The sequence below is a fragment of the Ammodytes marinus genome (assembly GCF_949987685.1).
Source record: "Ammodytes marinus genome assembly, chromosome: 23".
NCBI lineage: Eukaryota > Metazoa > Chordata > Actinopteri > Uranoscopiformes > Ammodytidae > Ammodytes > Ammodytes marinus.
Genome location: NC_137227.1, coordinates 15,467,822 through 15,482,310, shown reverse-complemented (window position 1 = coordinate 15,482,310; position 14,489 = coordinate 15,467,822). Strand labels below are relative to the sequence as shown.

Here is a 14,489-nt window from a genome sequence, read left to right as displayed (position 1 = left end):
GAATAAAACCGAAGCCTGGATTGGGCTGTACAACAACAGAACAAATCCAGAAAAAAAAAGGACCTGGCACTGGTCTCTGCCAGGGGTGGAGCATTATGCAGATGAGGATGAGTGGGACAAAAAAATAAATGTACATGAACCTAATAATGACGGAGGTAATGAGGACTGTGGGATATTTAAGACGAACACTACTTGGGCGGACATCAAATGTACTGTTACGTTTGTGTTCATCTGCTACGATGGTGAGCATTTCTAGCTAATACTTCTTCAAATTCTAAGTGAATCACATTATAATATTCATTTCATTGAGCGATCCACCATGTTAGACCAATACTCTGCCTGTCTGCCACTATCTGAGCTGCAATGGAATCCAGAGAAATTAATCCATGTTTGATATGAAGTCAGCAACAAAAAGAGAATTAAATGCAACTAAATGACTTGATGTTTTAAATACTTGAAAACATGTATGGTGTTGCAATTTTTTTTTATTATGGATCACTCCACAGACACAAAGCTACCCAATGGCACATATCATTTGATTAATGAAAAGAAGACATGGCACCAGGCTCAGAACTACTGCAGGAGACATCACACTGACCTGATCAGTGGACTCAGTCAATTAAAAGAAGCCCAGGATGTAATCAATAATCACATCCAGAAATACCAGGCCTTTACAGAAAAGACATTGTGGATCGGCCTGTTCAGCGACACCTGGAGGTGGTCTAATGGCAGCACGTCCTCTTTCAGAAACTGGAAAGACTCTATTGAAGCTGAACAGAAGGACAAGAACTGCACCACTGTAAAAAAGAATGGAAAATGGGTCTCTGTTAGATGTGATGAATCTAAACCATTCTTCTGCTATGAAGGTGAGTTATGCAAATGTCTATTTCAACAGTTTTCTCCCATAGGGACAGCATTGTTTTATATGAGTGTTAAAAATCCATATCGAAGCTGTTAACTGAACAAAGTTGCTGGTATGATCCTGTGTTTGTCTCAATTTTCTTCTACTACAGACAAAGTGATCCTGATCAAGGAGAACAAGACCTGGGAGGAAGCCTTAAACTACTGCAGAGAGAACCACTATGACCTGGTCTCCATCACTAACCCTGTGGAGCAGATATACGTCCAAGAGAAAGCCAAGGAGGCCGACAGTCCCTACGTCTGGCTGGGACTGCGCTACACCTGCACTCTGGGTTTCTGGTTCTGGATCAGTGACGAGGTGGTCGACTATAAGAACTGGAACGGGACTGAAACAACAAATAGCTGTGGCCATGCTGGAGCCATGGACAGAGAGGGAAAGCACAAGTGGTTCAAAAAGCCTGATCAAGAGAAGTTTAATTTCATCTGTTCTATGTGTTAAAAACCCATCCCCCTCACTGGTGGCAGACTGTTAAATGATTTACTCAGTTTGTATTTGGCTGTTTATTAGTTTAGAAGACGTTTGCTCTATATAAAGTGTGTTCAATCTTTGGGTTTATTAAGGGGCATTCTGGGAAATGTAGTAATAACTACTTGGAAATTATTTGTATTTTCAAAGCTTTTATTGATAGTGCAGAGAGACAGAGAGGAAATGGGACAGAGAGGGGAATGACATGCAGAGAATGATCACAGGTCGGATTCGAACAGGGTCTGCTGTTGATGCTCTTACCACTACACCACCCTGTAAACGTTTTTAATGTGTGGATTTGTATTTACCTTTATTTTGTAAGTCTATTTTTTCTATCCTATGTAACTCAAAACATGTTATTTGCTGTCACATTAGCGAGTGAATTTGCTGGCAAGAGGAAATAGGAATGCATTCACTGATATTACTGCCTAACATTTTCACTGTGGAATATATTTTGATGTTGTGGTTAAAATCTGGTGATGGGTTTTTGCAAAACGATATTTGTGTGATACTATATATTTGGAGTTGTGTTGCTTGAATAAATAGTTAAAACATGAAAAAGATCTTGGTGGATCCGTGACTATGAGTTATTGTTGGATGAGGATGATGGATACTGGCAGGGCGGTCACTGTCAGATGACCAGTGGGAGGAGGTGTGGGAAGAGAGACATGAGGCAGAGGTTGCGAACAGGTTATTGTTTTTTTTTAAATTAATATACAGGGTGTGATTAGCTGTTGAGTATCAGCAGTACGTTTTGCATGCTACAAGGGTTAGGTACAAACATATGGGGGTAACAAAGGTTAGACAGCCAATACTTAATAACTAAACAGATAAGGTAACATGACAGGAAAACAAATGACAATTAGTTGCTGGTCAAACCCTCTGCAGTCCACAAATCACTGGCCACAGGTAGTAATACGGAGAGTATATGATGTGAAAGTTTTCTACTTACTTTTTTTTCTGGCACACACTAGGTTAACCGGGAGCCAATGGCATGGCTGTTTATCCTGCCAGTGTGGACTGCAATATAAAGGGTGGCCAGCAGCTGCTCTCAATCAGGGCTGATTGAGCCGATGGTGTCTGCATCTGGCAAGGGGCGTGGCCAAAATATTCATGCATACCTACAGTAATTCTCTTACACCTCCGTCACTGTTCCACCGCATGGTCGCAGGCAGGTGTATGTGTGACTAAACCATTAGAGAGACTCTACTATCGTGCATTGAAAATATTAGGCAAAAGGCCGATCAGATCACACCACTGTCACGTCCCGAGAGCTTTGACAATTATATTGCAGTTGCAAACTCTAATCTCATATGGAAGTGCTTACATGGACAGGATCCTCAGGCCAGTGGATTGGCAACTAGAAATGCAACTGCAGGGAACTGTAAAACATCCTACAGAAAAATCTCCTCGGGCTAGATTATCCTTCTCAATCAATCGTGCTAAAACATGGAATGCGTTACCAACTGTGATAAAAGAAATACAAAACCAAAAGCTTTTTAAAATGATTCCTCAGACATTTTTAACTGATAGTCAAGACTTATAGTCACATATGCAGGTGTATGGGCCTTGTATGTTTTTTGATATGTATCTGCTTGTATGTTTTTTAATGTGGCTACGCGTTTGTTATGATTGTTAAAGCCCTTTTATAGCTATTGGAAATAAGTAGTAGCTATAAATGCTGTGTGTTGTTCAAGTGTCTATGTGTTAGCGTCTGTCCCCCTACATGACATGAAAAATAAATAACCTATTGACTGACGAGCCTCCCTGAGCTGATTTTACAGTAAACTGCATTATCAGGCCATCTCTTAATCCAGCTACTGATCGGGCAGGCTTGACTAAAATATGCAGAAAAATGTGCGGACTGTCTGCTACTTTATCAACCTGTCACCACTTGACAGCATGATTAGTTTTTGCATGTTCATTCCAACATGAAACATGTTTTTCTTCATCTCATGTTCCTCGTTTCTCAGAAATGTGACACTGAAAGATTTAAATGTGTCTGGTTCACGCAGCGTTTCCTTGTTCCGTCATATTATCAGATGATTTTGGCCAGTTCGTATCCCTTTGTCATGCACTCCTGTTGGATGCAAAGATTCACATAAAGTGTTATGTGCACCAATTGTATTGTTTTGGTACAAATTATGGCACAAAATGCATGAATTAATTATTTGACTCTTGTTGATTTGAATAGTCCCTTTCGTGCATGTCTTTGCTGCAATATGTCTGTTCATCTCTCTTGTTCTACGAAATCATCTTTTTTTTTTTTTTTTTTTTAACCTTTATTTAACCAGGCAAATTGCTTGAGGTCAAATTACCTCTTTTTCGAGCAAGGCCTGGCCAAAATGGCTGCAAAATTAAATTATCATCTTTTTTGTTTGCCATACATTGTAAAATAAATAACACACACACACACACACACACACACACACACACACACACACACACACACACACACACACACACACACAAAGACACACACCTTCCTTCCAAACAATTCAGTGACCGGTTACCATTAGGAACTAGTGTTGCTCAATTTGATTCTGTTTGATATGCTGCCTTTTTATCTTTTACAATTTACTGCTAGTGTTTACTTGTGTTTGATTTAATACTGCAAAAACATGGCTTTAGGTAGGCTCTATCTAATGCAATTGTTGTTGTTATTATCCATTTAACCTTAATCTGAGACTTTGAGAGAGGAGGTCTGAGAGGTTTTTCAAGGAAGACGATGTAAAACAAGATAATTACATGCGGGACACGTTAGTTTGGTTATGCAAAGATAAAACAGAATGGAAGTACCCAGTGGATCTAACTCAAACATTTTGGAACACAGAATGTATTTATTTTCTTTAACGAATTGAGACCTATGAGAACATGCTGAAAGTGTCTGAGGAAATACAAACGATGGTTCAAGAACAAGCCTATACACGGACAGGATTGAGTGGCATATTGAGTAACATTTAAAAGAGGCTTGTAATAACTGAGAATCATTTGGTGGGGGGGGGGGGCAATATTGAAACACAGGGGACACAAACTGAGGCAGTGTTCAGAGACACACGGAGACTCAGTTGTTGCCCGACTTCAATAACTGAATAACTTACTGGTCAATGCTCCAGGGCACTTCACTTCACACTTATTTCTTTACACCTACTCTGCACATTGTTATTCCCTTTACATTGTACATTTTCAATTTATTTTAGTTTTATATACCACTTGGTTTTGCCTAATTTGTTTTGCACTATTTAAAATGTATCAATTCTATTTTTTTTTTTCTTGTACTCAATTGCATTATGGCCTCAGAGACCAACGTGTTTTTGATTCCTCTGTATGTCTGGCAGTGGCACATATTGCTGAAACAGAGTTGACAATGAGGTTAACCTTGACTTAAATGTTGGTGCTTTGCTTTGTAGCCTATTTCCATATTTCAGTTTCAAGAGCATATACAGGGGTGAATGCCAGAAAAACAAAAACTTCATTACAATTAACACTTTAATTGACCTATGTAGGTTTCTTGTTAACATATGTATTGTTTAAACAAATAATTACAGGACAATTCATCTACATATTGTTACATGGTGGTATCCATGGTGTAGTGCAGGGACAAAAAACCCTTTAAGATTTTTAACAAGTTTATTTGTGTTGTTTCCTTGTTGCATTTCATTATAGTGGCAAAGGGACATTCCATGGTTTACATTCATGTAAGACCGGTCTTGGTCTGCATCCTCATGCATGAATGGGCTGTTCTGTCAAAGATAAAAGGAGCTGCTTTAAAGGGCTCGATGCCAGTTCTTGCACAGGAGCCCTAGTCTTACAGACAGCTGTTGAGAAGGAAACATAATTTCTAAAAATGGTCACCAAGGTTATTTTCCTTCTTGCTTTATTTGGATTTGCATCTTCCACACTCCCTAAGATACGGGTGTGTGACCCGGAAAGACCACGGCAGACACCAACTCTTTGCTCAAATAACCAAAACATTGAATACCTCGATAGAACCCAGACAAGTCTTGAAAAGAGACAAATGATGCTCGAAAAAAAGATTGAAAATTTGGAAGGCGAGTCTTTAAAAAACAACGCTGCGCTCGAAATCTTAGCGACTAACATTTCAAGTATAGTGAAGGACCTTGAAATGATGAAGACAGAAAACGAGAGGAAATTCAAAGACGCAAAGGAACAGCTGGAGAAAGACACCGGTGACGTTGCCCGCCTGAAGACAGAGGTTCGAGAACTGAGCAAACACAGGCAAATAGTCAGTGGAAACTTCAGCGAGATTGAGAAGAAACTTGATGCCACTGAGAGGCAGTTGAGTGAAAAAAAAGCCAAGCTTGAAAATCTGGAGACAGAAACCGAGACTGCGCTAAATGAGACACATAGACTCCTCAACGTGTATAAGAATGAGCTTTCCCAACTTAACATGACGGCCCAGGAGCTTGAGGTCAAAGTGGAAGCTGGACTGGTTTCCACAAGGACGGAACTTGAAGCTAAACTGAAGAAAGTACAAAACAACAGTGAAGGTAATTCTAAATCAATAATATCCAAAAATGCAATGTTCACTTTAACTTGTACTGTCTGATATACTTTGTGCATTGTATAGTTTATTCAAATAGTTTTGATGAAGTGTATGTTAAAATGTCCTTGATAAAATATACTCCTTTTAAAAATGTGATGACATTTTTGTTTCAAGCCTTCACTGCAAAACTGAAAGCTGAAGTTGATCAATTCAAGAAAAAAACTGACAACAGATTGACTGATGTTGATAAAAAGCTCAAAGAACAAAAAACTACAGCGGACGAGCAGAACACTGACATTGGCACTCTCAAGAGTAACTTTTCAGGTACAGGTTTTCTTCTTCTTCTTCTTCTTCTTCTTCTTCTTCTTCTTCTTCTTCTTCTTCTTCTTCTTCTTCTTCTTCTTCTTCTTCTTCTTCTTCTTCTTCTTCTTCTTCTTCTTATTATTATTATTATTATTATTATTATTATTATTATTATTATGTGTTATTAAATGTACCTGGTGGTGTACAACTTTGAAAATAAAGTGACCAGTATAATAACTTTTAGGGTGGTTTGACTCCTGTGCTCCTGCTTTTCATATGCGTGAAATGATTTCCAAAAATATAAAACATATCTTTTTAACAATGATAACCTCTTTCGGTCTACAGCAATGCAAAATGGAGAGGGATCAAATGAGGGAGAAGCTGATGAGATAAATACGCTCAAACAAGAGGTGACGAGAATCAAAAACAAAGGTAGGGTATGCACAGCGTGTAGTTGGTGACAAACGTCAAATATTTCCAGATGGTTTACATACACCGAGGGCCACATCTCTAAAGTGATTGTAACAATGTTTGCTTTACTTTCCTTAGTCAGTGCTAAGGTGGCATTTTCTGCAACTGTAATTGAGTCTTCTACTGTGTTCACTGGACCTGCCACCACGAGAAACAATCTGATCTTCGACAGAGTCTTTACAAACATCGGCGGCGCTTACAACTGTCGAACAGGTAAGTTCTACATACTAAAAATAAATACATATTTTGTGGTTTATATTGTGGTTATTTTGGGTTTTGGTTGAGTAATCAGATAAATTAAAACATTACCTCAAGCACAGTCAGAAATATATTTTTCTGTACCTTGATAGCAAATAGTTAAAATAATGTGAAGACATTGTATTTCCCTCTTTTGCAGGCATCTTCACTGCTGAGCTGAAAGGGGTTTACCACTTTTCATTCATGACTTTTGGCTATAACCACCACACTTCAGGAGCCATCCTGGTGAAGAACGGCCATTTACAAGTCAGCACATGGGAATTTAAAGGACCGGACTCCAGTGACACCACCAGCAACACAGTCATTCTTGATCTGAATGTCGGAGACACCGTTAACATTATCCTGTGGAAAGGTGGAAAAATAAACACAGGTGTCTTCAGTGGGTTCCTGGTTTTCCCAACATCATAAATGTCTGGGGTTAAGGTTTTGATCTCAGGACACGTGTTTTATTTGTTTTCTTCTAATTTCAGCAATTTCTCGTGAAAAAGGTCATTATTCTGAGTACTTTCATTGATTAAAATACTTTGTTGAAATTACCTTTCGAAATTATTTGTAAGTCACCTTATATCCATGTTTGATTGCTTAATATATGATGATTAATAAGCATTATCTTATGGTAGGATGAAAAATGTGCATAATATGCAAGGGTGCCTCCTTGTGGCACATTTTATCTGTACAGCTAGATGTGTAATGGCAAATAAATGTTATGTGTATCAAGTTTAGTTTGTTTAAACAAATTATTAACAACTACAATGGTATATATTTTTTGTCTGGCTAATATTTGCATTATATAAAGAACAGCTACCATCACTAGCTCAAATATTTCAGTGTCAATCCAAACAAAAGAAACATTTATTTTACTGTGATTCTATTCTAGAGTAAAAGATATCATCATCACATCCTTTGTAATTGATTCTGGATTCTGGAAGTGTTGAGTCACAAAATGCAATAAAACACCACACAAATTAAATTCAATTGATTTTGTTGAGATGATCATAATGTATTTTTTCTTGCTATTTTAAAAACATTCAATCTAAATAAATATGTAAAAACATCTGAAAAGTTGTGTCAAGTATTTTTTGAATGCGCAGTCAGTAGATTATAATACCTTCTGACTATATACATGAGATACATTAAGCTTTCTGTCTCCACAATAAGGTGAAGGTTAAATAGACATGTAGCATTAGTGATTAAGTGCTTGGAATTATACATCTGATCTTACATTTTAGTATATTTTATTTATAGAGACAAAAATACCTTGCATTTGAGTCATTCTGTACTGAAACTGTTATTATTACAACTAATTTCCAACAATATAACATACTTTTTAGCCAGTACACATTTGCTAAAAATATATGACATTTTGGGAATATATCCTTTCAAAAATATCATGTCAGTTTCTAAAACTTATCATTGATCAGTCAGTTACTAAAGTCTTAACTGTTGGGGCAATCGAAGCACACAGGCCCTTATGTCAGTGACAGCCCCGGGTACTTTTCCCATGGTTTCCCATCTCTGTGTGCTGGGATCGAACCGATGGACCAGGCCGGACTCACTGTAATCGTCCTGGCAGTATCCTCCCAGTATGAAGACCTTCCCCTCTAGGACGGCTGAGGCTGCACCCACATGGGGCACAGGCAATGATGCAAAAGCCGTCCAGGAACCGGCCACGGGATCATACACCTCACAGGCTTGTTGGTCAGTGTAACACTTCCTCAGGTTACACACCCCACCAGCGACGTAAAGATGGCCTCTCAGTGTTTCCATGCAATGCTGGGCCCGGTCATAGCTCATGTCTGCCAGGTAGGTGGTGCCGCTGTCTGGGCGGTACAGGAACAAGGAAACCAGACACACATACTTACAGTTGAAACCCCCAGAGATGAAGATTCCCTCATCTATGACAGTAACAGCATGGCCACTCAGAGGCTGATCAATGGGCTGGACAAAGCTTTGAAAAATAAAACAAGAGGCATCAGACAAGAATGTAGTGGAGGGGCAAAATAAATAAATCTAGCATTTATATGAGTATTAAGTCGCAAAAGACATGCATGAATTTAAAATGTCAGTCATTCAAAGTGCTGAAGTCAACACATAGCAGTTTTCAGAATTTTTTCTTTTACCTAGTCATGGAGGAAACATATATTTTCAGGGCATCAGATTACTCTGAAGCAGCTGTACTGCAAATATTTCAGTTTTTGACAGTGAAGTGTTTGACAAAGTGAGAATGGGGACATCTGCTGGCCAACCCTCAGTATTGCATTGGAGGAGAGCACCCAGGTTCACAGCTGTCTTGTTCAATATTGTATTATCAACATTGATCAATTTGAAATGCTTTTAAATGTTATGAGTTTGAAAAGTATGTCTCCAATTCGAAGCCAGCGTGAAACATCCTGATATATGTGATTTTGGGGCCCGCTAAAGCTAGGCATCAATAAATCATACCTACTTATGCTTTAACGGGTGGATACTGTGTCCAGAGGTTGGCCTTACCATCACTAACCTTACCTCCAGGAGTCGCTGTCCAGGTTATACATCTCAACGCTGTCTAAGTTGTTGTTGATCTCTTTATCTCCACCAATTGCATAAAGATGCTGCTTGTGCACCACCAATGAGAAGTTACTTCTAAACTCCTGCATGTCAGCCAATCTCTTCCAGCTGTCCTGCATAGGGTCATAACTAGCAAGTGCATGATGAAAGCAAAGGTAAAGAAGAAAAAGGTGAGAAGACAGGAGTTGTGCATCTGTGAGACAATCTTGGTTAATAAAAAAGAAGTTGTTCTTCGGGAACTGACTGATCTCTTTCCTTACCTGTAGGCAGATTTCAACATGTCATTCTTGGTGTAGAAGTAACATCCTCCAACCACATACAACTTTCCAAACATTGCTGCGACGCCATGTCTGAACGTTGGTGTGTTTGGCATCTCGCCCAGCCGCTTCCACTCCACGTCCTTCACTAACCCCGTACCACTGCGGAAGGAGTTTGCAAACCACAGTTCCTTACTTGTGATGCGCTGACCCCCATCTGAGTCCATCTGGTCTCCCCCGACCACAACCAGAGCATCTTTGGGATGCCGGACCCGGCAGTGCTCCTGAGATTTTGGTAGGCTGCAACCAAATTCCTCAAGTGCTGAACCATAGAGTTCTACCTTGTTGTTTCCAAAGCACTCCATCCGCAGATTAATTGCCCTGACCTCCCTGAACTCTCGAAAGGTCATGAGAGGGAACCGGACCCCTGTCATCAATGTAGCGGCCTTGCTCAATCTCTCTTCAGGATCAGCCTCAATCCAGGAGATTACAGCTCGGAATGCAGCCAACTCTGAGGGCACACACAGACCATCACAGTGAAGGAAGTCTAGAAGCTTCTCTGCTGACAGGTCTTGAAATTTTGCTGTGGCTGACACCTCCCAGAAGTTCCTCAGTACAAAGTCATTGGCTTCCTCATGGAGCTCTGACATCCCATAGGCTTCAGCAAAAGATGCCACATCCAGGCAGGTACTGGCCTCCATTTCCTGTCGCATAAAGTCAAGGCCAAGTGAGAGGGCAGACTGGAACTGAAGCTGGAGGGCCGTGCAGGTGATCTCGAAGACGCAGTCCCAGTTTAGCGAAAGGCTACCACTGTAGGAAAAGCTAATCAGAGACTCTAACTCAGAAGCTAACAGGAAGGGAAGGACAACACAGGTCTGATGGGATTCCCTCATCCCACTGGTGAACATGCCACGGAAGTAGTCGATGCTTGCTGCCAGGATAACCCTGTGGACTAGAGGCACACAAAACAAGGGATCAAACTTTGACCACCATTAAACAATAACCAACAAAGTGGCTAAGGCACCCATGAAAACGATATAATGTCTACTAACCATGGAATAAAGCTCCGTCCACATCCAAAATCACATCACAACCCACTCTTTCTGTCCACAACTTTGTAATGGACTGGAGAGTAATCTTCATCTCTTCCAGAGCAGAGATCTTTCGCTCTTCCTTCCTCAGACTTCCACAGTCCTTCATTCTCTCCTCTTTGTTGCAGAGATCCAGTATTCGAGGGACCCCCAGTGCTTGAGCTGCAGCCTTAATTGGGGCCATGTTGTCTTTGTTCAAAGTCAATACAGCTCCAGTGTAGGCAAACTCCACAACTGCTTGCAACCCAACGTGATCAACCTCAGGTCCCAGATACACTGACCTTTTGACCTCTACTTCCTCATCATTGTCTGATTGTTCTCGGCTTTCTGACCTTAATTTCTCTTGGATGAAGGAGCTGACAGCAGCGAGGATAGGGGAGTGTACGTCCAGGTTTTTCTCTTCATAAGTTGCGAGAGTCAGGTCTGTAAGAATGGATGAATCCAAGAATTCCTTCAAGGTTTTGAATACCTCTTCTGGATAGGTCTTACTGTGGTACGTGTGGACATTTTCTCCAAGCCCTTCATCACAAAAAACATCATCTTTTGCATGCGCACCAATTCCCTCCTGACTAGTGCCAGTCATCTTGACCTCTGATCCCTCTTTCTTACTACATCCACTTGTCAGCCCCGTCTTAGAGTCATTGTAGGCCACGATCCTGCACAGCTCCCGGTTGGCCTGTTTTATCCCTTCTCCACCTTCCTCAATCATTATTTTCCTCCTCTCCTTCTCTCTCCTCCATCGCTCTTCCCATTCCATTGGCAGGTATCGCCTGGTAAACTCCATTTCAATGGTTTGGTGGACCTTTATCTTTGAACTACCTTCTGCAGTGATTTTTCTTTGCTTTTTATAATTACTCACAACACCTCTGTCTTAATACAGTTACTAGTCTCACTCATCTTACTTCCATCTGCCTTCACAACTCTGTCCCTCTCCCCTTCAAACTATTTCTCTCCTACACTCAACTTTCCCCTCTGCATAAACAAGCAGCTATCTATAGCAACTGGGGCAGAGAGATTCAGTTTCAACTGAATCTTGGCATTCACTTCATTGTAATGTCCATCAAGAAGGAAAATGGCGATGACCCTCAGTGTTTAAGTTTGACTTCAACAGAAGGTCAATAAAGTATCAGGTAAAAAAAATTCAACCCATGGACCTGGTTTACTTTGATCTTGACTCATATAGTGGTGATAAGATAATACATCCTGAACAAACAACTGTTCAAGGAGCTGCCGGGAAACTGGCTTGCCTTTACTGTATTTATGATACTATAATGTCCATTCTGTAGTTTCTGTTAAAGCGGATACGAGTAACATTTAAATATATTTTAAACAACCTCATGTTTCCTCTGATAATCATAAATTACCTTTAACAGCAAACGAGACCATCAGTGCAAAGAAAGACGTTTTTATATAGTTTTTATTACTGCTTTTGGTCTGGTCGCACACCCAGTCCGATTTTCGGTTCGCTCGTGCAGGCTCTATGGTCACATATCCGTATTGGTTGCAGATTTCAGTGTGGCGCTGCAACGCGATTTGAGAAGCCTATCCCTCCAGGTGAGGGAAGGGGAGCGGGAGCCTTGTTTGAGACAGTTATTTGTCGTCATAAATGACTGATAACGGGGCTGAACCATCAAAGAAAAAAAAGAGAATGCAATGAAGAAAAGCGAAAAGGGAGAGTGAGTGATAGGCGGGCGGGAGGACGTTGCCAAGCAACGTGTATACAATTTCACGAGAGCGAAACTAGACTGCTAAATGAATGAGCGGTTGGTACTAACACAAAGTTTGCTTTGCTTCACCATCATCAGATAACCATTATCTGAAATAGTCATTATTTACATCAACAACACAAACACATTACCTCATCGTGATCCATAGTCTACTAACTGCCGTCTCTCATTCATTCGCTTTCTGTGAGGACACAGCTCCGTGAGAGAGAGAGTAGTTAGGTGACGCTGCTGAATCAACTCATTGCAAGCAGGTGTGTGTACTGACTGGCATTAGTTGATGCAGTGTCAAAACCACTCTCACGGAGCCGAAAAGAGTCCTCACACTTTCAACACACGAACATGCACTATATTGCGCCCTTCTCAGTCCACGCTCACGCGCCTGGCACGAGCATTTGCGACAGCGGGCGTCGTAAAAATACTACCGCTTTTGTCCAAAGGGGACGCCAACGTGCCATCTTACTCGTAGTGCCTTTAATGATTAGCGGTAATAAAATGCCTTTTCTGCAATACCTGTCCCTTTACCATGTGCTATGTGTGTTGTTTCAAGTTAAAAAATCAAGTCAACTTAAATACCAAACTAAAATTGGCAATGAGAAAATAGGCGGCAATCAACAAGTAACATGAGATGTGGGCAGATACATGGATGAAAATGGAGGGAGAAACCTTACAAATGTTTTGTTGGGGAACTAGGATGTAAAAAAGCTACTGCATAGATCACTGAAGACGATAGAAATTGTCATTTTAAGGATCAAATGGAAATGAGTTTGTCCTGTTTAAGTGTATTTTGCAGAGTATTCCAGTCACAGGCAGCAGCAGATTGAAAAGATGGAAAACAAGAAGCCAAGTTGGTGTTGGGAATACTTAACTGAATAAGAAGTGACAAACTGGTATTGTATTGGACATGGGCTTCAGTAGCAGTAACAACTTGTGATGCACTTTGTGATTTTTTTTATCAGGGAGGAAATTGAGATTTCTTTTGCACTCTCACTTCAAATATTGGAGGATATAAAAATCATAAAGGTACAATCACACACACACACACACACACACACACACACACACACACACACACACACACACACACACACACACACACACACACAGCAACCTTTACTCCATACTTGAACCTTGCCCTCGATCTTGACTAATATTCAAGTTGTAATTCAATAAAATAAAGGAGCTAAAGTTTATTTTCTTATCTGATGTTCATGTGTCAACCTTTAAAAAAAACAATTATTAACCTGGAATTCTGTATAAATACACATTTTCTTTCCGTCTTCTTTCTGTCTCCCACCCGAGCTAAATAATGGGGAGATTCTCAGTGTTGATTGCTGTGTGTTTGATTGTTGGTCTCTCTGACTGCCAGGCTGGAGGTCAGTGGAATCCTGAGCAGACACATGAGGACCCAGAAAACAACTTGGTAGAGAAGGATGCTTCCCAAACTTTAAACCAAGGTGTAGAAACGCCAGCCACTGTGACTCCAACCCAACCAAGCTGTGAGCCATCTTTCGACACAGTGCTGAAGGAGCTGTTGGCTATGCCTAAAAGGCTTGCAGCTACTGTGAAAGCTCTAGAGGAAACAAACAAAAAGCTGGAGGCCAGTGACAAGAAGATTTCTGAGCTCAACAGCGAAGTGACTGACCTAACCACTAAGGATGAAGGTAAAACCATATATCATACAACAATGATAATGCAGAGCCAACGTTTTCCACGCAAACCAGGTGTACTTAACAGCAAAGTTGTGGTCACACTTAATTTTTTATAAGAGAAAAACCTTAATCGAAAACTTGACTTTGTTTTTACTAAGTCAAATAATGTAATCTGTCAGAACTACAGTTTTTGCTTCAGAAGGACTCTGCTGGCTGAAAGAATGTCGGTAGATACTTAACATTGTTAAGTATTATTACGACTCTATGAAATGCTTTTTGTTTTAAAGGTTTA

The 14,489-nt window shown here is 40.4% G+C and overlaps 1 protein-coding gene across 1 annotated transcript; it reads right to left on the bottom strand.

Moving 5' to 3' along the window:
• Positions 1–8,354: 8,354 nt before the first annotated feature.
• LOC307269101 (kelch-like protein 33) lies at positions 8,355–11,605 on the bottom strand (the record flags this gene model as incomplete). Its single annotated transcript, XM_080051935.1, has 4 exons — positions 8,355–8,874; positions 9,432–9,602; positions 9,734–10,682; positions 10,783–11,605. 4 exons carry the CDS (start codon positions 11,603–11,605, stop codon positions 8,355–8,357), a joined length of 2,463 nt encoding a protein of 820 aa, XP_079908061.1.
• Between the last annotated feature and the right edge of the window lie 2,884 nt (positions 11,606–14,489).